This window comes from Tamandua tetradactyla, chromosome 5 (genome assembly GCF_023851605.1).
Source record: "Tamandua tetradactyla isolate mTamTet1 chromosome 5, mTamTet1.pri, whole genome shotgun sequence".
In the NCBI taxonomy this organism is placed as follows: Eukaryota; Metazoa; Chordata; class Mammalia; order Pilosa; family Myrmecophagidae; genus Tamandua; species Tamandua tetradactyla.
In genome coordinates, this window is record NC_135331.1 from 84,425,245 (window position 1) to 84,449,241 (window position 23,997).

Consider the following 23,997-nt stretch of genomic DNA (forward strand, 5'->3'; position numbering starts at 1 on the left):
AATTTAAAAATGTTTTTGCATGAGGAAGAACAAAGGAATGTCATTACTGAAGGGTGTTGAAAATAGATGGTAATTAATATTTTAAATTTTTAACTTGTGTGTGAGACTAAAGCAAAACATGTTTATTTTGTACAAAATTTATATTTTGACTAGTGAAGTTCCTAATATAACTTATATGGACAGCTTAATTGAACACCATGAGTACACGGAACCTTGAGTAGAGCATAAGATTGTGTAGGTTTGTCCAGAGTGAGGCCCCAGTAAATCCCAGAGTGATTAGAACAGTGAGTAAAAAAGTATTTACAAAGTCTCCTTGGGGGAATGGTGAGAAAGGGGGAAATTTCAACTTCCCCAAGTGGAGAATTCTTGATATTTTCACAAGCAGTCAGGACAACCAAAGCAACAGACTAAGTCCCCAATTTTTGGGGTTGTTCATATGAAACTTAACCCCACAAAGGATAGGTCAAGCCTACTTAAAATTAGGCCTGAGTCATCCCCAAGAGAACCTCTTTTGTTGCTCAGATGTGGCCTCTCTCTCCAGCCAACAACAAGCAAACTCACCACCCTCCCCCTGTCTATGCGGACATGATTCCCATGGGTGTGGACCTTCCTTGTGACATGGGACAGAAATCCTAGAATGAGCTGGGACTCAGCATCAAGGGATTGAGAAAACCTTCTCGACCGAAAGGGGGAAGAGAGAAATGAGTCAAATTGTCAATGGCTGAGAGATTTCAGAGTTGAGAGGTTATCCTGGAGGTTATTCTTACGCATTGAGTAGATATCACCTTGTTATTCAAGATGTAATGGAGAGGCTGGAGGGAACTGCCTGAAAATGTGGAGATGTGTTCCAGTAGCCATGTTTCTTGAAGATGATTGTATAAAATATAGCTTTCGCAATGTGACTATGTGATTGTGAAAACCTTGTGTCTGATGCTTCTTTTATCTATTTTATGGACTGATGAGTAAAACATATGGATTAAAAATAAATAAGTAATAGAGGGAACAAATGTTAAAATAAATGTAGTAGATGGAAATGCTAGTGATCAATGAAAGGGAGGGGTAAGGGGTATGGTATGTATGATATTTTTTCTGTTTTCTTTTTATTTCTTTTTCTGAATTAATGCAAATGTTCTAAGAAATGATCATGATGTTGAATATACAACTAGGTGATGAAAAAAGAATATTTTTAAAAAAGAATGCTCATGTTTGTATGTTATCATGTTTTGTCAATAAAAATATATAAATTAAAAAAAAAAACTTCCCATTCAAGAATATCATAATGGCAACTTGAAATTGGCCATGATGAGAATATTTATTCTACAGAAACTGAAAAATTCTGCAAATCAAGGCTTTTTTGCATGGAGTACAAGCACACCATTGTCCATATCCCTTCTTTTGGTTTGTATTGTGATGGTAGAGTTAGAACATGATTCTGAGGGAAAATTGTAAAAGGATACTTGTATCCATACCATGTGAATGCAAACTCCTTCTGGTCTTCCTTCCTGAAAGCATTTGAGAAGAATACATTGCCAGAGGGAAAACAACACGCAATGGACCTGATGCCATGTTAACCTAAGCATGGCCACAGCAATTGGGGCTACTACTTGGTTGAGGTTGTAGTCCGCTGTCATCCTCAAAGATCCATCTGGCTTTGGTAGTGACCAGACTTGTTAATTAAATGGGGATATGATACAGACAATCACCCCTGCAAATCTTAAACCCCCATTTGTGTGTGGATGGTATGCAAATTCAGGGCTACTACTTAGCCTTTCCCAACACCAGAGCTCTTACTCCACAGGACAAAGAAGCAACATGGAGGTTCCACCAATTACTGTGTCTGTTCCAATTATTCATTCAAGGACTGCAGAAATGCTTCCTGGGTAGGTCCATGGACCTGTTAGATGCACTGCGACCTGGACCTTGGCCAGGAAGTCATATTTAATTGACTCCCACCTGCCCCAACTTTAACAGGGGCAGGGAATGACAAAGACTCAGTTATGTCATATGCACATTGGGCTAAAAGTCCTAAGTGCTCTTCCAACCCCAGGATTTTATAATTCTGTGTTGCTGCGGTGCAGTCCAACTCAAAGAAAGAATTAAATGGAAAAGGAAGAAGTTGAGGACTTTAAAAATCAGAGTCCAGAGGCTTAAGAGGAATGACTGGGTGCCTTGAACTCCTTGGAGGCAGCAGGGACAAGAAACATTGCCCTGTTTCTCCCTCTTGACAGAAAGAAGCAGCAAGTGACCTTTTTTACCTACCACAGGGATTACTATTGCTGGCACATTTCCTGGAGATATTCCCTTTCCCTTTCTACCATCATTAGTGGCTAGTTAATTGTCTGTGGGCTCTGAGGCCCCAGAGTCTTAGCAGAACTAATGAGCTGCTTCTCTCCTTAGGGTAGGAGTCCTGGGATACCTCCCTCCACCACTACACCGTATTACCTTTCTACCTCCAGTGCCACTAAAACAGAGGCTAACTTTTCCCCACACTGAGAAGGAAGGCTGTTGGCAAGAACACCATAGCCAAGAGGTACCTCCGACCATCCCTGGACTCATCTCCCCTGCAGGTGGGCTGTAGTTGGTCCAGGGCCTCTACAGCCATCCCATCAGGCTCATACATCAACTCTGATGCTTACTGCCCATACTGCCTTGGGCAAGGTATTTATTCTTTCTTTGCCTAGATTTCTTTGTATTAAAAGAAAGATAACAATGCACACATTTGTTGTGGGGGCCAGTCAGAAGTATGCTGGTAAATATTTAACAACCAGCGGTGGAGGGGTTTGCAGGCAGAGCCCTGACTTGTAGAGTTTGCCAATTTCCATGGTGTAAATACGTCAGCCATGGCTGATTCAAGCTACTGATGGTTTAATAACTGACTCATAAAATTCCTAAAAATTAACTATCAAGAGCCTGCACAAGCCAGTTCAGCACATCACACATAAGCAAAAAGTGCTTAGAAGAGTACCTGATAGTAAGCATTAGCAATACTTGTAATGACCAAATATATAACCACCCATACAAGAGTGCCTATCCTTCGTTAGTAAGACATTCATTTTCCTCTTGGTGTCCAAGAGAAAACTAGGTACCAGTTAAGAGTTTATCATGATAGATCTCTAGCAGCAGAGCACTGGTGAGATTTGTATTTGATTGGGGGTAAGTAGAAATTTTGTTCTTCTCCTATGAGTTATCAATTTCCAAGCACCAGATTTGGAGTAAAATATGATCTAGCTTCCTGGTATTAGCATTTACTGGTTTGGCAACCTTAGACAAGTTACTTATCTTCTCTGAAACTCTTCTCTCTTTGGTAAGGATGGGGATAATAATATCTACATTACAGAGTTCCTGTGAAAATCATGAGTTTGGGGGCCTGCTTAGCACCATGCCTGGCACGTAGGGAGCACTCAGCAGAGAACAACTCCTAACACCAAACAGCAGGAGAAACCCTGGATTATCATCCACACCTTTGAACAGACACCCCTCCCTCTTGACTCCACACAAAATGCTGGCACCTTGGGATTCAAAAAATGAATAAATGCATAAACAGTGAATGATTTTACAGGGAGAAAGCACCAGGAAAAAAAAAAGCATAAATGAAAGAGAGTGGAAAGACAAAGATCCAAAGAAGGAAGAGTGGGAGAGTCACTAAGGATGATGTATCTAAAGAGATTTGGAAATAAAGTAGAGAAAGAAACAGAGTGAGCTGCCAAGAGAATGAAAAAGTTAGAAATGCAGAAAATTGGTTAGGATGATAATTGACGGGTGAATAATAAATAGTTGGCTATTGTATACATGGACAAAGACATATTCTAAAGAAAACAAAGGACAGTGTGACTGCTTAAAAACATGGGAATTTTTGGAGTAATGAAAATGTGGAATTAGTGTTGGTTGCACAGCTCTGTGAACATAAAAACAAAACAAACAAAAAAAAACCCCACCAAATTATACACTTTAAAGGGTGAGTTTCTATAGCCTGGAATGCTCCTCTATGCGTGCCCTCCACACATCCCAATCCAATATTTAGATGTCTCTTTCTCTTCCATGAAGTTTCAGCTCAAATGACTTCAGAAGGGCCTTCCCAGATCAACCCTTTCTGTACAAGTTTCTCTGTTAGTTTCTAGCCCAGTCTCCTGATTCCATAGTAGCATATCATGTTTAGTAATTATTCATCAGTAAGTTCACTTATTTATTGTAGATAGACTATGTCCTGGTATATTCTCAGGAATATTAGTTGATGAGTAAAGGAATATTTAAAATGAACAAGCTTAACATTAAGCTTATTCCCAAAGAGAGCTATGATTAATACCCACCTTTCCATTCAGTAAAACTTGAGCCTAAATAGCTCTTCAAATGTATTAAGCCACCCTAAGTTTACTTTTATTTGTGCTCCAAAGTTTTATCACAATATTAAGTCCACTGATTTATATTTCCTCTTGTCTTTTCTCTATATAGTAAAAGAACATTCACGTGAAAGCAGTTTCCAAAAAATGGGAATACTATGGTATGTGAATTGTATCTCAATAAAAAAAGAAAACAAAGGAATGATCAGTTAAAAACTCAGAATGTGGTGACTTCCAGGACCCAAGGAAATTGACGTCATCAGCGAAAGACACATAGGAGCATCTAAGATACTTAAAACACTTCTTCATTTCCTCAGCCAGAGTGGTGAGACTACCAGAAGTTGATTTTATTATGCTTTAAACTTTACTCATATTTTTGAGAATATGTAACAATATAATATAATCAAAGGAGGATATCTTGTAATAGGGGAAAAGAATAATGGGAGGAAGAGAATAAACAGAACAAAAAAGAAGCAAAGACAGATGGTCCTGAGCAGGAGGGAGACGGGACGGAGCTCAAAGACAAAGTGGAGACCCTGAGATGGAAGGATGTTCCTCGAAGCTCCAGGGCCCTGTCTGCCAGTTATCCCATCTCGCCTGTCACCCCCAACACCTAATTGAACTTCCTAAAGCCTTCTAAGACCAGAGAACCTGAGTCCTCACCTCTCAATTGCCAGAGTGACTGCAGCTTCCAACCCCTGTCTCTGAACTGACTTCTGTACCCCCAATATGTCCCTCTTTCAGAGAAAAGACCTTGTCACCCCCTCCAGGAAGCTTTCCCTGATATATCCACCCTTCACCTCCTTTACTCACTATCTTGGCATTATTAGCCTTCACTCGTAGAGTCTTTTGATATAATCCCCTGAACTCTCCAGTGATTTTTAATATGCCTGGGGCCACTGTTCCCTCCTGCCTGTAAGCTGCTCATGGCAGAGACACATCCGCGTGGACCCATTCTCTCAACCAGGACACCTGGGTCAGTGACTCAGATTGCTAAAGGGGCCAAGGCAGCTGAACTGATCTCTGTGGATCATGTCTCTTGACACAAAGAAAGAAAAAAAAAAAAACTTTCTTAGGCAAAATGTTCCTCCTCTGACAGGCTCCCTGACTTATAAAACAGTATAAAAATAAATGGAATCCAAATAGTTTTACAAAACTCATCACAACCAAGAGAAAAACGATCAACCCTACAGAGATAACTTATAGTCAGAAAATGCATTCAAAATATATTTCTTTGCTAGTTCTGCCAACAACAAAAAATAGGAAACAGGACTCAGAACTCCATGCCACTCATTAAATGTGTGCTGAATAGATTAATTAACTAATCAAAATTTTGCATCTGCCTCCTTAACCCTTAACCAGTAAGTTTTATGTATAAGTGTATCAAGCTTTATTTGTTTCCCAGCAGAATACAGGTTGCCTCATTCCTCCTAGACAACGTTAATCAGGAAGAACAAGGAAGGAAAAGTTGCTGCTGGGTGGTGATGCGCCTGGAAAAGGGAGGCTGGGTGAGAGCTGCGGGAAGAAAAATATCCACCTGGTATGACCTGACAAGTGTCCAGGCTGAGTTCTTCTAAAACAGGTTGGAGCACGCTGATTTCACAGCTCCCATCCTTGTAGGGTCTGAAGAAGCAGACAATGGTCAACCAAAGCTCCCCAGTAGGCTTCTTCCTTTTGGGCTTCTCTGCACACCCAGGGCTGGAAAAGTTTCTCTTCGTGGTTGCCTTGACTTCCTACCTCCTGACTCTAGTGGGCAACACACTCATCATCCTGCTGTCCGTGCTGGACCCCAGGCTTCACTCTCCAATGTACTTTTTCCTCTCCAACCTCTCCTTCTTAGGCCTCTGCTTCACCACAAGTTGCATCCCCCAGATGCTGTTCAACCTCTGGGGACCAAAGACCATCAGCTTCCTTAGCTGCTCTGTCCAGCTGTTCATCTTTCTGCTCTTGGGAACCACAGAGTGCATCCTCCTGACAGCGATGGCCTTTGACCACTACGTGGCTGTCTGCAAGCCCCTCCACTATGCTACAATCATCCACCCTCGCCTCTATTGGCAGCTGGCAGCTCTGGCCTGGGTCATTGGGCTGGTGGAGTCTCTGATCCAGACACCGCCCACACTCCGCCTGCCCTTCTGCCCCCACCAGCAGGTGGACGATTTTGTATGTGAGGTCCCAGCTCTCATTCGACTCTCCTGTGGGGACATCACCTGCAATGAGGTCCAGATGGCTGTGGCCAGTATCTTCATCTTGGTCGTGCCCCTCACCCTCATCCTTGTCTCCTACAGTGCCATTGCCCGAGCAGTGGTGAGGATTAGTTCTGCAAAAGGGTGGAGGAAGGTCTTTGGGACCTGCTCCTCCCATCTCATCGTGGTCACTCTCTTCTACAGTTCAGTCATTGCCGTCTACCTCCAGCCCAAAAATCCCTATGCCCAAGAGAGGGGGAAGTTCTTTGGTCTCTTCTATGCAGTGGGCACTCCTACACTTAACCCTCTCATATACACACTGAGGAACAAGGATGTAAAGAGGGCATTCATGAGGTTGCTGGGGAAGGATGGAGACACCAGGGAAAGCTGAGGGATAGCTTTAAAACTGAGAAGGTTCGATTCCCAGCCCATGCCCCCCCCAAAAAAAAATTGAGAGGAGATACTTCATGTTTTGTTCAGTAGTTTGAGCTCCCCACCCCACTACCTTCCCCAGAGCTCTCATGCCACAGCAATGGATGACAGCACATGTTATGTGTGTGTGTGTAAGAGAGATGGGGGGTGGGGTTAGGATGCTCGATAGCTCTCTAAAAACATTATCATATTATGAATTAAGTTTTATATTTTACCTTTTCTCTATTCTCTTTTCAACAGTCTTCACCTCCAGGAGCTTGTCCATAGTTTTATCATTCCCATTCCTAATACTACCACCTTCCTTTCATAGCATCACACTTTCTTCACCTCCATTTCTAATTCCTATGATAGCTTCTCTGCTGTTCCCTTGGGTCCTGTCCACCTCCTAATGCTTCTCCTGTTTTGCATTCTAATTCCATTTTATCCCCCCAAATAACAGCAAAGGAGAGGGGGAAACTGAAGCCCAGACAAATTCAGAAACTCACCCAAGAGCACGCAAGTGTGAAAACTGAAATCCACACCCAGTGACGTCCAGTCCAGCAACCTGCCTGAAATGCACGCTCTTGCATTCAAACCATAATCAAATGTCTCAGTACCCTCAGAGTAAGCCAGAAGAAAGCTTAACTTAAGAAACTTCTCCTGGTCTTAAGAAGAAAGCTTAACTTCCTCAGTCTCAATGTTTCTACTCTTACAGCGTCTGCAGGTCGCAGATGAATAAGCGGTCCAGAGAGGGAAACAGCTTAACCAAGTTTGAGGTAGCCACTTTAACAATGCAGACTTTGGTGCCATCTAGTGGCCCTATGTGATATCGCATTTGGCATCCCAGACACCTGACTGAAGATCTCTGTACTCATTCACCAGTCTGTACTCAGCTCACAGAAACAACAATTAATATTATAAAGTGTTTATATAATGCTTATGATAGACATGCACCACTTAAAGTAATTTATATTTACTCCGTTAATCCTCATAACAACACTATGAAGGAGGTATTATCACATTTTTTTTCAGATGCAGAAACTAAGACATAGTGTGTAAGTAGCAGCTTGAACATGTCAGAGCAAATTGGACCCAGGAGGACTGACTCCAGAGTCTGCGCTCTTAGCCCTGCCTTTTAGTACAAACAGCACTTCCCAAACTCAGGTGAGAAGTCTCAATTTCTAAACAAACTTTGAGGAGCTCCTCCCAACCTGAAAATACAGCTAACTTCATTCTCCAGCTGAAAGAGTTTTTGCTTCCCTGCAATAAGAGCTTATCAATTGCTTCAAAGCATCCCGTGGAATGAGAGAGGCACCTCACTGTGAGTGGTTCCTGGATGGGTTCCCCATTAGGATTCGGGCTACCAGAAAGTGAAGATCAAAATTGGCAATGAGCTCCATGAATGAGTGAGAGTGAGTGAGTGAATAGCTGAATAAATGAATAAATATCACTCTCCAAAGAATGTGGAAAGGATTCTGGGGTTCCTAATCCTACAGATGCTGTTTCCCAGCTTTTCCATGGGAATTGCAGCAATAGTAAATTCTTTTTGGGTACATGTTGATGAATTGAGAAAGAAAATAGAAAATCTTAGATTTAATTCAGTCCCAACACAAAATGACTTTGATTCTAACTTTTCTTTAGCACAGAACAGCAAGCATGATCTGTTTTAATCCCAATCCTCATTTTAGCCATCCGCATGCTAATCTTATTGTCTTTCCAACCTTCTTACAAGACTGTATCTTCATCTTAATATAATCCTCTATTTTATACTTAATAATCCTAATCCCAGTCCTATAAGCAATGCTGACCTTAATTCCATCTTCAAATCTCTGTAATACCTTTTCCTCTTGACTACCTGTCTTCTCTCTCTCACTACTTACTAGATACCTTTACTCCTTTCCCCCATTAACCAGCCTTCTTTGTCCAGAGGCCCTAATGTATGTGTACAGCAAAATCCTTCCTAGACAGGTGTCAAGGGAAACACAACAAGATGAAAATTACATGAAACAATCAAAGGGAATTTAATAAAACCTACTTTGTGTTAATAAGTGGATTAACATAGGCCTTAGATTTAACATCTCTTATTCCGCATTTATTCACTCTCCATGTGGACAGTTATCTACTGGACACACTGTAGGAGAAAATCCAATGTCAGTGACTCCATCACAACCCTCAAAGTGTCCAGTGAAAATCGGGATGGTCAGAGACATAATTCCAGAATAAGTAACAATTATGCAAGTGAGTTGCAGGATAAAAGAATACAGCATACGAAAGCTGTATTACCGGAGAAGTCTTCCTGGAGGTTTGAACCACAGCAGAGGGAACAAAACCAATATGACATATTTGCTGTTTACTGTGTGAAAAGGGCTAAAAGTAAGAACAAGCATGCTGTGCATTCAGATGGGGAAGTGTGAGGGAAGGTTACTGTGCTGGTTTGAAAGGATGTATGTCCCCTAGAAAAGCCATGTTTTAATAAAATTCCACTTTGTAAAGGCAGAATAATCCCTATTCAATACTGCATGTTTGAATCTGTAATCAGATCATCTCCCTGGAGATGTGATTCAATCAAGAGTGGTTGTTAAACTGGATTAGGTGACATGTCTCCACCCATTTGGGTGGGTCTTGATAAGTTTCTAGAGTCCTATAAAGGAGGAAACATCTTGGAGAGTGAAGGAGATTCGAAAAGAGCAGAGAATGCTGCAGCACCACGAAGCAGAGAATCCACGAGCCAGCGCGACCTTTGGAGATGAAGAAGGAAAATGCCTCCCGGGGAGTTTCATGAAACAGGAAGCCAGGAGAGAAAGCTAGCAGATGAGGCTGTGTTCGCCATGTGCCTTCTCACTTGAGAGAGAAACCCTGAACTTCATCGGCCTTCGTGAAAAAGGTATCTTTCCCTAGATGCCTTTGATTGGACATTTCTATAGACTTGTTTTAATTGGGACATTTTCTCGGCCTTAGAACTATAAGCTAGCAACCTATTAAATTCCCCTTTTTAAAAGCCATTCTGTTTCTGGTATATTGCATTCTGGCAGCCAGCAAACTAGAACAGTTACCCTGAAGACCTAAATGATAAAGGAGGAATGAATAAATTCTTTTAAAATTATATAGAAGCTACTTAATTGCATACAACTGGGAAAAGGGGTTCCCTACAGATGTCTTAAGACTACTAGAGTTAGGTTCCTGGAGGACAGCAGCCCCTCTCCATCAAGAAAAGCACTGAGATTGGATGCATTTAAGAGACATCTAGAACCACAGGGTTTAGTTGCCTATTCAAGCACGTTTCCCAGCCCACTTCTGGAAGGCTCACTGAATCATGAACAGATGCACAAGGCCCAGCTCCTCTCGCACTCCTCCAGCCCCCAGTGATGCCAGCCTTCCCTGATTCACACTCAGGAATAATTCATCAGTCACCCCTCTACACACGCCTGCAGTGCCCGCAGCACGCAGTAGGAATTTTGCCTCTGAAGATGTCTGTCTCCCTTGTGCTATCGCATCACAGTCCCCAGCTCAGTGCCTGGCCCACCAAGGCCACGGTGTCTTACTGCAGCTGCTTCTGGTGCTGGGGCTCATCTTCTACTAGATCATCTCACATCTCCTCCTTGCTCCAGGGGACCATGGAAGTGGATGCCATCTTGGTTTTTAAGAATATTGGATATCACCTGTCTGGGGAGGAGCTGACACCTGATGTGAAGCCCATTTACTACTGACCCTCCTTAGGTTAATGGACCATGAAGTGCAAAGTAACAGAATTTCCTGCTCCAAAAACCTGAGTGAATAAACAAAAAGGTGCTAGAATTATAAAGGACTGTGGGAAGCGCCACAATTGAGCATTGTCAACGCTCCAGGCAGAAGGGGCAAGGGGGTGGGGGGAATACAAGAAGCCCCAAGGTATCCGGAAGATGAAAAGACACCTACGGCTTGCTAAAAAAAATGCCAGTGAATAGACAGGACTAGGGCAATCAACCCGGAAGGGCGGACAAGTAGTGTGGCAAGGCGGAATGAACACAAATTTTGGAGTGGGCCAGCCAGATGCAGCAGATTGCTTTTCCCAAAGAAGGCTGCAACAATATATTTATCCCATTCCACATGCTGTTTTTACAATGTGCCTGATGCAGGTCCCTTCCAGAAGTGGAGTCTGTGCCCCCTCCCCTTGAATCTGGGTGCTGCCTGGTGACTTCCGGGCCCAATGGACTATGGCAGAAGTGATGCCTTGTGACTTCCAAGGCTGTGTCAGCTTCTGCTTACCTGGGTATCTCCACCATCTCCCTCCAACTCCTCTCTGTCTTGGGACATTCATCTTTGGAACCCAATCACCATGTAATAAGGAGCCCCAGGCCATGGAAAATCCAAGTGCAGGCAGGTGTTTCGCACCCAAGCTGAGTCTCAGCTGACAGCCGGCATTCTCCCTTAGACACATGAATGAATGACCCTTCAGAGGCCTCCAGGCCCAGCCTTCAAATCTTGCAGGTATCTCAGAGCAAAGATGAACTGTCCCCACTGTGCCCTGTTCCTGCCCCCCAGTGAGAGATAATGATTGTTGTTGTTTTGAGCCACTGAATTTTAGGGTAGTAGATTACTTGGCAATGGAGAACTAACCCAGCTGGTTTGGATGCTGGCTTTACCCCTCATTAGCTGTGAAACACAGGACAAGATTCTCCTCCCTGACCTGCTATCCCCTTGCCAGTGTGATGAGCATATAACACCTTCCTTTCAGGATTGCCCCGGGCATCTGAGCAAATGACCACAAGATGCCCTACCCTCCTGGTTGCTCTCTGAAAGCCACCTTATTTGTTTGTTTACCTGCATACTGGTCCTCTTTCCAGTAAATAGGAGGTAGGTCCTAAGAAAGCCTGACTCATTCACTGTTCAATCAACACCTGTTGACTGAAGGTTAAAATAAATTGAGTAGGGTGGTGCAATGGTGGCTCAGTGGCAGAAATCTCGCCTGCTATGCCGGAGACCCAGGTTCGATTCCCGGAGCCTGCCCATGCCAAAAAAATAAAAATTAAATAGAGTAGACTGAAATACTAGTGGTCAATGAGAGGGAGGGGTATGGGATGTATTAGGTTTTTTTATTTTTTTCTGGAGTGATGCAAATGTTCTAAAAGTGATCATGGTGATGAATACACATGTATGTGATATTATGAGCTATTGATTGTACACCATGTATGGAATGTTTGTATGTCAAGAATGTTTGCATGTTGTATGTTGTTTTTACAATACAAATTTAAAAAAAAAGACCTGTTGATTGAAAAAATAACACACTCTCCATTAGTAAGTTGACAGGTACCAGAGCAAGGGCACTGAGGCACCAAAGGCAGTGGAGAGCCCAAGGAGTCAGGAAGTGGAGCCCTTTTCTATAGGGTGGATCACCTCTGAGGTTCCCTGTTTTAAGGTGCCTGCTGGATTGGGCAGTCTTGGGGCCAGAAACCTCCGAAGTTAGAAAGAGGTCTGAAGCACAAGAGTGAACTTGACTGAAGCATGTTAGGGATGCAAGGGCCTGCCTCAAGGTGCCAAGGGTCACGAGTCCTCCTGACCTGCTGAGTGGCGGGCCCCCCACCAGCAACCCCCCACCCCTGCCCGGACCCTCGGCACCTGGCGCCTCTACCATTTGTCTGTTACGCTTGCCAGCAGAGCATCTGGCTCCCTTTTGGCCACAGGAGAACTTCCGACCATTTGTTTACGACAAAAGTTTGAGGCTGTAATTTTGGTCTTCTAGGTTCTACCCAAGGCCAGCGTAGAGACCCTGCTGCTGCTTCCAATGCCAACTGCTTGCTCATTCCCCACACTACGGGCCTATCTACCACGTGGCCTTCTCCCCACTCCCTTGAGGAGATATCACTAAGAGGGGAACTCAAATTAAGTCCAACTGGTTCAAGGTGGTATTGAAAAATAAATAGCCAGTACTTATTTTTCAAGTACTGGCTAAGAGTGAACCTAGCCCTACTCTCATGGAACTTCAGAAACTGGCTCTTTAACAGGACAGTGGAACAACAGGGCCCAACAAATCTGAAAAGCATTTTTGTAAAAATGAATCATTTAAAAATCAATGCCAAAAGTTACCTTGGGGAACTAGGGAGAAAGGGGGAAAAATTTCAACTTACCCATTTGGAGAATTCCTGATATTCTCACAAGCAGTGAGGACAACCAAATCAATAGGTCAAGCCCTTGATCCTGGGGTTTGCCCCTACGAAACAATTTCCTGCAAAGAACAGGCTAAGCCTACTTAAAATTATGCCTGAGTCATCCCCAGAGAACTCTTGTTGCTCAGATGTGACCTCTCTCTCTAAGCCAAGTCAGCAGGTGAACTCACTGCCCTCCCCCCCTCTGCATGGGACATGGCCCCCAGAGATGTAAATCTCCCTGTCAACATGGGACAGAACTCCCAGGATGAGCTGGGACCCAGCATCAAGGGATTGAGAAAACCTTCTTGACCAAAAGGGGGAAGAGAGAAATGAGATAAAGTTTTAGTGGCTGAGAAATTTGAGTCGAGAGGTTATCCTGGAGGTTATTTTTACACATTATACAGATAACCTTTTAGTTTATGGTGTATTGGAGTGGCTGGAGGGAAGTACCTGCAACTGTTGAGTTGTGTTCCAGTAGCCTTGATTATTGAATGACTGTATAACAATACATGATTGTGAAAACCTTGTGTCTGATGTGCCTTTTATCCAGGGTATGGACAGATGAGTGAAAAAAAAAATGGATAAAAAAAATGAATAAATAATAGGGGGAATAAGGGGTAAAATAAATTGGGTAGATTGAAATACTAGTGGTCAATGAGAGGGAGGGGTAAGGGGTATGAGATGTATGAGTTTTTTCTTTTTTCTTTTTATTTCTTTTTCTGGAGTGTTGCAAATGTTCTGAAAATGGTCGTGGTGATGAATACACAGCCATGTGATGATATTGTGAGCCACTGATTATACACCACGTATGGACTGTATGTGTGTGAAGATTTCTTAATAAAACTTTTTTTAAAAAATCAATGCCAAAGAGAAAGATAAAAGTTGAGCTTCAAAAACGTACTTCTCCAAAGAATTATAAAAATCCCAGGCGAGGTTTTTTCTTCTTTAACTATTCAATGCTCTCAAGTGGATAGTAAATTCCTTCCAAAATGTTCAGAGTTCTTAGACAAGACTTTTAAAGTTGGAAGGATTCTCAGGGGTCATCTCTTGTGCCACCTTCTTGCAGTCATCGCTGTTTCTGTTGTTCTTTGTTCCTGGGAAGGACAGGCCTCACATCTGTTCAGCCACAGGCTCCCGGCTCCCAGCCCATGCCCATCACTGTCAGGGAACTCTTGTGAAAGAGCAGCTACATCAGCTAACACTTATCCCACAGGTGCTTTGTCCTAGGCACCTGAATACTAAGGTAGCCTAGTCCTTACAGGCACCCTATGGAGAATGTATTATTATTATTATTGGACCATTATCATTAGTATCCTCATAGTCACCAATGAGGACCTTTTTGCACCTGGTGGAGTCTGACTCCCTAGTGGTCTCACTCCAGAGCCCATACTTTTAACTACTAATGTTTATCACTCACGACTCTCAGCCCTAATCTTGTCCTGCTTCGCCCTTCTGTGCTTTCCATGGACCAGTCATAAAACACCTCCTTTCACCCCTCTCTTCAATGCCTTTTCATTAACTGGGAGCGCTCTTGGCCCTCGCTCCTTGGAGAGCCCACTCTGTTCATGGTAAGGGAGGACAAGGTGCTGAGTCACACTGTTCACGGGTTTATTGAGGATTTGGGGAGATCCTTCCCCAAGAGACACCACAGTGTGAAAGGGACGCTACCTCCCGTCCCCTAGGTCCATCTGTCCATCTGAGCAGTCAGGGGTGCCTTCCTCTGGTCAGATTTCTCACCAAGGATCCACCGGAAGCAGCTCTCCAAACCTGCCCCCTTTCTCAATGCTCCCCCCAAAACAACACAAAACCAAAGGGAGTGACCGTGGAAGAGGATGGTTGTGAGTGTGGATTGAGAGTGGTACGTGAGTATAGAGGACAGAAGGAGAACATTTGAGTGGAGGCTGAATATGAAAAGGAGAAGGGTGAGTACGGCCCCATCACACGTGAATTGGGGGAAAGTGTATAACCATGTAAGGGCAGGTACATATGGCTTTGCTGGAAGGAGGCAGTAATTTTAAGGTGCAGGGGTACCACAAGGACACACAGGGAAAATACATGGATAAGCATGGATTGTGCAAGTAGGGAAGATATGACTGAGCATGCTGGACACACTGCACACACCTACCCAAACACATACGAGCACGAGAGGGGCACACATAGCAGAGGAGCACACGTGACTTCAAGGAGGCTGAGGGCCGAGGAATGCACGTGTGAAAAGCAAGTGTGCACATGAGCATGTCCACTGGGAACAAGCAGGAGAGGGGCAATCGTATGGATGCCTGCATGCTGGGGAATGTGAGCACAGGGCTGAGGCAAGGAGTATGGGAACATTAATGAGAATGAGTTCCCAGAAGAAGCAAAAGTCAAGGGGCAACAAGACTTGGAACAAGTCAGGAGAGGCATGGAGAATGGAAGGAAGTTATGATGGCGAGAGGGTTGGAGAAGTCCCTGTTGGGGTGGAAAAGCACTTGTGGGGAGATCCCTGCTGGATGAGAGCAGAGCCCAAAGGCAATGGGTGCTTCTGGGGATTGCCATGGTAACTAGACAGAAGAAGTGTTGTCTGAGAAGAGAAGGATGAAGTGAGGCTGTCAAGCAAACAATGAATGAGTAGCTTCAAGCAAGATACAAAATAAATTATGAAGCAGTGATATAAAATTATATGAATGAAGAAAAGGGAAAAGGACTGTTTCCTAGAGTATTTCCTAGATAACCCCAGGGCTCACAGAGGGACCTTTATGTACAAGCAATGGGATTGGAGAGTTTGTCTTCCCCACAGGGGATAGAGCCCCCCTGCTTCCTCCCAAGTCCCCCACCCCTTCCCTTACTCCCTTCCCCTCCACCCCACCGGCTTGTCCTCCCTCACAACTATCCCTCACTTGTAAAGCAAATGGACTCGACTCCCATCACAGCTAAGACGGTCAGGGGGTTCAGTGGGCCCCCTAGGGAGGCTCCCGGAGGGGTCTGGAGGTGTTGGAGGGTGGCGTCGAGAGCGGAGCTGCTGCCGAGACTGGAGCTGATGACGCAGTTCAGAGACACGCTCCTCTTTCTGGAGGAGGAAAATCAATTGGGAGAGTAGGAGAAGGGGAAGGAATGAGGGGGTGGGGAGGAGGGACAGGGATAAACAACATGGAAAAAAGCAGGGGAGAGATGGGGATAGACAGGGAAGAAATTTCAAAAGAAGAATCAAGAAAAGAACAAGGATGGCCAAAAGACCAAGATGGGGGCACCAGTAGAAGAGATGAAGGAAATAATAAGGAAGAAGAAAAAAAAAAAAAAAAACAAGAAAATGGGGAAGAAGAGAAAAGTTAGTGCAAACAGCTTCCAATAAATCATGCATTCCCTTGCAAGGCCGGCTAACCCCCACCTACAGTCTGCGGCTCAGTGGACACTGTGAGGTGCCACCCAGATCCCCTCTTTCCAGATTAGCTATGAATCCTAGCTGCTAATCTCAAAGTTGCCCCCTTACCCCAATCTACCACCCAGTCAGCAGCCAGCCCCTCACCTCAAATCAGATCAAATCAGGGAGTCAGGGGGTCAAACCAGGGCACCCTCCCCAGCAGACCACTTGAATCTACCTGAGACTGAATCCTCGCTTGGCCCTTTCCCCTACCCTATCCTATTCCACTCAGCCCACCTCGGGCACCTCTTCTGAGACCCTCCCTCAATAAGTCATGAGCACCTGAGCCCCTATTTCAGGCTCTGCTACAGAAAACCTGATGCAGAACCCAGGGCCTCCTGGGCCCTCCACCAGCACACGCTGCCATTGCCCACACACCTCTGCAATGATCTTTTCCAGCTCGCGGTTCTCCTTCTCCAACAGCCGGGACTTCTCCTCCTCATTGTTGTTGGTTGATGACCCCGTCTTCATGGTGTCCTGTGCCTCAGACTGCCATTCCCCTCGGGTGATCAACCTGCGCATCTGGAGGCAATGGTTGGGGTGTGGGATGGCCAGACAGGGAAGGTGTTGACAACTAGCTGATGGTGGGTCAGAGTTGGATGGAATGAAAATAAGAGGGACAAGGTGGGCCCAAAGCAAGGGCAGAAGTGGGAAGAGGGGAGAGGGAGGGGCTCAGGGGTAGAGAGGTAGGAAGAACAGATGGAGGGGACATGGTCTTGGAGAGACCCTTACCTTGGGCACAAAAAGCACAACCAGAGTAATGTAGGAGGAAAAGACAATGGCAAGTGAAGCAAAGGCAAAGGCTGCATCCTGCTGGCTGGACAGAATCATGGTGACTGGGGCAGTGATGAGACAGAGGACCTGGGGGGGACAGAGCAATAGGGAGCCTCAGAGCTGGATGAGATCCAAGGTTTGCTTCCCCCTAGGAGATGGTCTCTGAGGACAGTTTCCTGAGTTTCCTGGTGGCCATTCCATTTGAAGACATCCAGATTTGGGATCATCCTCAACTCCAGATTGGAAAGTATCCCATATAAACTGTCCCAGATGACTTCACGGGGCCATATCAACCCCTCCCTCCAGGCAGGAGCTTTCAGGATCTCTAGGTACAGACAGGATCCTCAAGAGTCCATCACTGATGTAAATGTTCTAATAAATGATCATGATGATGAATATACAACTATGTGATGATAGTGTGAGTTATTGATTATATAACAAGAACGGAATGATGACATAAGAATGCTGTGTTTGCATGTGGTTATGTATCATAAATAAAAAATAAATAAATAAAAATATGCATAAGAAAAAAAAAGAATGTATGTGCTTATATGTTGTTTTATCAATAAAAAAAAAGAGTCCATCACTGGGGATACTGGCTGAAAGGAACATAGATATAGAAAGCCTCGATTCGTAATCCAGGGCCCAGCCTGTGGACCATGGGTGAGCAATTTAACCTCTCTGCATGTCCATTTCCTCCCCTATAAAATGAGATGACTGATATCTACTTCATCAGGTGGTTGTATGACGGTTAAAGAGATCATGTCTGTGACATGCTTTAGTGCTTTCCAAATTTGAAGTATGAGAAAAGCTTTTAAGACCACCCAACCAATTCCAGATCTGGTGGCTGATTCTTCCCACTTCACCACATCTGGGTTGCTCTTGTCAGCCCATGGGATCAAAGGCCAGATGTTCTGGCAGCTCACCGCCACATTGTAGATGGCCATGCCCACAGCCCGGTGGTCGTTGATCTTCTCAGTGGACACACTCTTGGTCTCATAAGCAAGAAAGATTCCTAGCAGTAGCAGTAGCCCCTTGTAACCATAGAAAATGCCTAGGAAGGCAGGAAAGGGTTATCTGGGCAACAAGGATCTCCACACTCCCCAGTCAGTCCTCAGCCTCTCTCTATCCTTCCTCTACTGCCACTCCTCATAATAACTCCACATTGAAAAGGAGGCCCTCCTCTCCAATCCCACTCTTCTGACCAGGCACACACTTTCCTCTGTATTCCCACACCCCATGCACCCAACCTCCTCCTCAGATTTGAAGCCGTCTTTCACACAGGAAGAAAATGGACATGAGCAGCTGTCGGTCAGCCTACAGCCTGTTGAACAGCAGGGAACGGGTCACTCTGGGCCACACACAATGTCTCACCCACTCACCCTCCAGATGGGAAGATGGTCTTAGAGGCTGAAGGTAGGCTTCCCGTTTGTGGTCATGGAGGCAGCATGTTGGCAAAGCCACAGGGGGCCCAAACCCACAATCTCACAGTCCTGGTCTTAATTTAGGCAGCTCACCAGACACAGGTGGTATCAGGTCTGGGGATGGGATGGGCTCAACCCCTCTGGTTTCCTTGATAAACTCAAACTGCTTCATCCCTGCTTTGGCCACTGAGCTCCTCATAGCAAAGAACCAACTCTCTCTTATTCTCAGAAAAGATCAGTGCAGTGCCAAAGAGGGAGAAATTTAAATGAGTTTGACATAAGCTACTGCTTCCTTTGCCAAAGGCCCTCTCCCTTCCCTTTGCTGCATCATTCCCTCTATTTCCTCATCTCTCACATACCCAGCCAAGTATTCATCTTCTTGGAGCTGCAGTGCTCCAGCTGTGGAAGAATAGAGACATCAATATCTTCCTTCGGTTCTTCCTTGGCAAAAGTCTAAGGGAGAAATAGGAAACATGGTTGCGAGCCTTTCCTACCCCTTCCAGGTGTGCTCAGTCCCTAACTCTCAACTCTGCTCCTTCCTTCCTATGAGGCCAATACTGGTGCCAAATCCTACTCTAGGCCTCAAGGCATTTTCCTGAACTCACTGGAAGTGCCTGCATCCCACTTTTCATGATGCCTAGAAATTCTACACATCCTTCCCAGGTCCCCACCACTCCCTTCCTGCAGATGAATACAAAGGCCTCTGATGGAGCTTCTTCTAGGAAGGAAGGGAAGAGCAGCTGACAAACAGGAGGCTTTTTCATTGAGCAGCTTTATCCCTCAAGACCACACACAGCCCTGGAGGTCCCTCTCAGGGCATACCTCAATGGTCCGATGCAGGGGGTCCACAATCTGCCACACGGCAAGAGTAAGGACGTCCATGCCCACCAGCAGGCCCACCGTGGCATACAGCTTCCAGGGTTCCAGGGTCTGTGTAAGCACATATGTCCAGGCACATCAGGGGAAAACCCTACAAGCCTCAGGAGTCTAGTTGCCTCCAGGAAGCAGCCAGGGGGCTGAGCAATGGGAAGGAGCTCACCTTTCTCCACTCCTTCTTCTCCTCCTTCTTTGTGAAAACGGTGTGGACCCACCAGATCTTGGTGAACATGGAGCCATAGCCCAGGCTGAAGCCCAGGCCCAGGAGCCAAAGGCGGGCCTAGGAAAGGAGAGAGGGCTTGTGCAGAAGGGGACAGAGCCGTAGGAGGGAATGTGGGCAGGGACCAGATGGCAAAGCAGGCAGGATGCAGCCAGTAAGTGATGGGGGAGTGAGGTGGGGTGGGAATGGGATGGTGTCCCCATCTTCACCAATTCCTCCCATCCATCTTCTACCTTGCCACCAGGGTGATCTTGTTAAAACCAACTGGTTTCAATGGCCAAGCACACTGACTGCTCCCCAGTGCCCACAGGTTACAGCCTGAACACTTCTGGATTTGACACAAGACCCGTGTCCCAATCCACCTTTCCCCCTCACCCACCCCATGCTCCAGCCATGCAGGACTGCTCACGCTTCCTTGATTCATTCACGCTCTTCCATGTATTTTTCTAGCTGCTTGGGGTTCTTTCTGCCTCTGGAGTGACCCTCCTTTGTTTCTCCAGCTGACAACATCCCATGCATCTTTCACTACTCAAGCATTACCTTCCACCTGGCCACCTGACTATGAGCGGCTTTCTCTCATTTGCTCCTACAACATTCTGTGCAGATTCCCTATTCTGATGCTTCTCCCATTGCAATTTGTAGTTGTTGGTCTGCCTCTCCTACTACATTCATTTCACTGGGGTCAGATGACTCCTGACAAAACGTGTGTGTGTGTGTGTGTGTGTGTGTGTGTGTGCGCGCGCGCAAATGCCATGTGCCTAGATGCAGGACCAAGACCGGCATGGGCAGAAGAAGGAGAGGGAATAAGGATGGGCAGAATCAGGAAAGCGAGTGGGTACTCCCCAGTAGCTGAGTGAAGAACCATGCAAATATCACGACTATGCTCGGAAGCCAGCCTTTTCCCACAGTCCAGAGCCTTCCATGCACCAAGAGTCCCAGAGACACTCCTCTTCCTATCTGCTAGGGTCCCTTCCCCCAAATCTCCCTGTGGTTGGGTTAGAGCTCTGCCTCCATCCTCCCAAATTCCAAATGAGGCTTCCACAGGAAGTTTGCAGTTCTCTACTGAGCCCTACACCACAGAAATGCCACGTTTGTTCAGGGACTCTTTGAACAGAACCCGTTCCTTCATCCTCAGCACCTCCCTCTTCTTGTCAAGGCATGCCATGGCAACATTGAAACCAACAAATGAACCACAGAATGAAAAAGGTTTGGTGGCCCAGAAAAAAAGGACAGAACCAGACAGAGACTAAAAAGGGATGAGGTTGGGTGGGCCACAATGGCTCAGCAGGCAGAGCTCTCGCCTGCCATGCCAGAGACCCTGGTTTGATCCCCGGTGCCTGCCCATGCCAAAAAAAAAAAAAAAAAGGATAAGGCTAGGAGGAAGAGAATGAGGACAAGAGTCAAGGAAAGGAAGGGAACCACAAATCATGGTAGATGCCCCTGAGGGGAGGGGGAGAGGCACATTCCACAAGATATCTGCCCACCACCTCCTCACCTGGCAGACAAAGGGGAATTGGTTCCTTCCAATATGGTAACCATCCAGCCCCAGGGGGAAGACAGCAGCTAAGGCCAGCGAGCATCCCACGGCAGTCAGATTGTTCAGATTGGGCTGTGAGTTCTGGATATAACTAGGGCAGAGGCGGGGAGGGTAGGAGACGGAGAGACAAAAGAATTACCCAGGCCATTGCCCGACCCAACCTCAGGGCTACAGGACTAAGGAAATATAGGCTTGGAGCAGAAAGGAGAGGTTGAGACATAGAATCAACCCTGTCATAGGGCTGGAGATAGCCCTGTAGAGGGCTTCCCAGCAGCAAGGGTCCCCACTAAGATATACTCTATGGAAAGCCCAAGACTGTGTTTCCTGGTCCCAAAGGTTTTTTGTTGTTTTATTTTCTTTGTTTTTCAGCTAGCTGCTTTGGGGCAATAATAGGGGTTATATCAGGTTTCCACCTTCCATTCTCAGTGATCACTGAGCAAGCAACAAGTCAGAATGAAAAACTATGATCCACGGCGTCAAGGAATTACACAGTTTTATTCTCACTCCCTTCTTTATTTTTGAGTGGAACTGCAAGGGGCATGGTCATTATCACAGGGAGGCACATAAGACAGGGAAAATGTCCAAAGAGAAACTTACCGGACATGGGCGTTGTAGATGTTAAAGGACAGACAGACAACAGCTAGGACAATGCCCAGGCTGGAGAGAACTGAGACGGAGATAAAGAGTTTCTGGGACAGGAAGCGGAATGTCTTGATGACCAAGGTCTGGTCAGCTGGAGGGGACCCTCCTGCATGCACAGGAGAGGAGGAGGGGAGGAGGAGGAGAAAGGAAGGGGGAAAAAGAGTGAAGATGGGTAGAAAAAGCTGCAAAGGATAGAAAGCTGGCAGACACTCATGACTTTGGCTCTGAGGACGTGACACTCAATTCCACCGAATAAGGAAGGGTTATTATGGATGGAATACTCATCGACTCTGGGGCTTGTATGAAGAAATCAGAAAGGAAATGAGAAAATGGAACCAATATTCTGTCCAGAGGTTGGGAAAGGCAGAGGTGCACCACCAAAGTTGTAGAGTCTCTTTTTGTTGTTGTAACTATTTGTTCTTTCTGCTTTCAGCAAAGGGAAAAGGAAGGGGAAGGAAGGGGAAAAAGCTGAGGAATTCACTTTATGGGGTCACTTCTAACCCAAATCAGAAGCGGCAAACAATTATAGAATCATAAAGCTACCTAATCTTAGGCAAAAATAAAAGAGAAAAGAAAAATCTAATTGATTTTAACACTACCAGGGTGATATTCCCAAGGGTGTTTTCCAGTTGTTATTAAAAGGAAGCTCAAATTTGTTGAAGAATCACCAGAGAAAAAAATTAATTTCTATTTGCATCACTTAAAAAAAAAAGGGGAATTTAGGCCATGGAGCATTTATAGCACTAAAGAACACTGGAACACTGTCCTAAATTCAAGTTATTAAAAAAAATAAAAATAAATTTAAAAACCACTGGCAGTACTGGGAACTACTAGGTTTTAGTTGGGCATGACAGGTGGTAGCTGTGTTCAGTGGCTGAGCCTCTCCTCCATCCTTCGGATGCCAATCTCTATGTTTTACAGTAGGCCCTTCCTTTTGTCCACTATCAGGATCTTTCTTATTTTCTATTATTTAACCCACCAATACCCAAAAAATAATTGCTTCCTTTCCCTGTTTTAAAATCACATTTGATGATGGTTCTAAGTGTTATTATTTTTCTTAAATAAAAAATATGTTTTTAAAAAAATCACATTTTAGCAGAAGACAATTGTATTAAGTTTTGCATCCTCTCCTATAGTTTAAGCAACCATTTTCCTGACAGAGACCAAGAGGTGGCTCTAGGTTTAAAATAACTGGTTCCAGTATATCGAGGTACCAAGACATCTGGGAGACCCTAACGGAGTTTCCATTTCTCGTCCCCCACCCCAACCCCTGCCTCGAATTCCCAATTACTACAGCCATGCACTATTTTTCATTTTTAATAGTACATTGCTACCAACCACCTAGCCCTTTCCAAACACACCAGCCTCCTCTACTCACATTCTGGAGGCTTTATTCACTCTCTCTTTTTTTTTTTAATTCACTCTCTTTTAACCCTGGTCCCTGGCCAATCTCCCTGTCAGACCCCACCCTCATTCAAATGGGTGATCTTTTTCCTTGGTTAACCAGAGGGGCTGAAGGGAAATGTAAGCACACACTTACCAATCCATTTATCAGTTTTGGCCCAGGAGAGATCGTCCTTGGTGCTGTCATAGTAGCCAATCTTTTTGTAGCTGCCACCTGGGTGGAAAACAATAGGAGTGACCATGGGTAGGCAAAGAACACATCCGAAGCACTCTCGCCTTTCTCCTTCCCTAAAATCACTTTCCATTGTAGAATCTGGATTTTACCTTCACTTGAGCCCCTGAAGGAAGGACCTTCAGAGAGGTTGTTTGAATCAGCATCGTGCCTTAAATGCAATTTAAGGTGGTTCCCCCTGCCACCAAGGCAATTCAAATAAGAGTTATCTTCTATGTTTAAAACCCTTCAGTGAAGGCCCCACAGGATGTCTGCCACCCATTCCGGTGTCTCACACCTCTCTCTGTAAGATGTCTCTCATGTTGTTTCTTGTGCTAAAGCTTTAAACCTATTTCTGCTTATTCTCCCTCTCATCATAGATAGAATCACAGGATCTATTTTCCCAGTGGCTTTTATTTTAATTTTAGAAATCTCTCTTCCATTGGCTTGGGTTCT

The 23,997-nt window shown here is 45.1% G+C and overlaps 2 protein-coding genes across 2 annotated transcripts in view; one reads left to right on the forward strand and one right to left on the reverse strand.

Annotated features, from left to right (window-relative positions):
• Positions 1-5,975: 5,975 nt before the first annotated feature.
• Positions 5,976-6,911, forward strand: LOC143682578 (olfactory receptor 2H2-like). Its single transcript, XM_077159191.1, has one exon. The coding sequence runs from the start codon at positions 5,976-5,978 to the stop codon at positions 6,909-6,911; it is 936 nt and encodes a 311-aa protein (XP_077015306.1).
• A 7,736-nt stretch (positions 6,912-14,647) lies between these two features.
• Positions 14,648-23,997, reverse strand: part of GABBR1 (gamma-aminobutyric acid type B receptor subunit 1) — a 28,370-nt gene continuing 19,020 nt past the window's right edge. The window contains exons 14-23 of the mRNA XM_077161167.1: positions 23,467-23,544; positions 21,882-22,032; positions 21,243-21,375; positions 19,691-19,807; positions 19,474-19,581; positions 19,011-19,104; positions 18,154-18,281; positions 17,186-17,314; positions 16,832-16,975; positions 14,648-16,102 (exon numbers count right to left, since the gene is read on the reverse strand). Of these exons, the coding sequence (XP_077017282.1) occupies positions 15,929-16,102; positions 16,832-16,975; positions 17,186-17,314; positions 18,154-18,281; positions 19,011-19,104; positions 19,474-19,581; positions 19,691-19,807; positions 21,243-21,375; positions 21,882-22,032; positions 23,467-23,544 (1,256 nt within the window). The 3' untranslated portion in view covers positions 14,648-15,928. The remainder of the gene's footprint in view (positions 16,103-16,831; positions 16,976-17,185; positions 17,315-18,153; positions 18,282-19,010; positions 19,105-19,473; positions 19,582-19,690; positions 19,808-21,242; positions 21,376-21,881; positions 22,033-23,466; positions 23,545-23,997) is intronic.

Coding starts and splice junctions, on each gene's coding strand:
- LOC143682578 (XM_077159191.1), top strand. CDS start 5,976: ATGGTCAACCAAAGCTCCCCAGTAGGCTTCTTCCTTTTGGGCTTCTCT.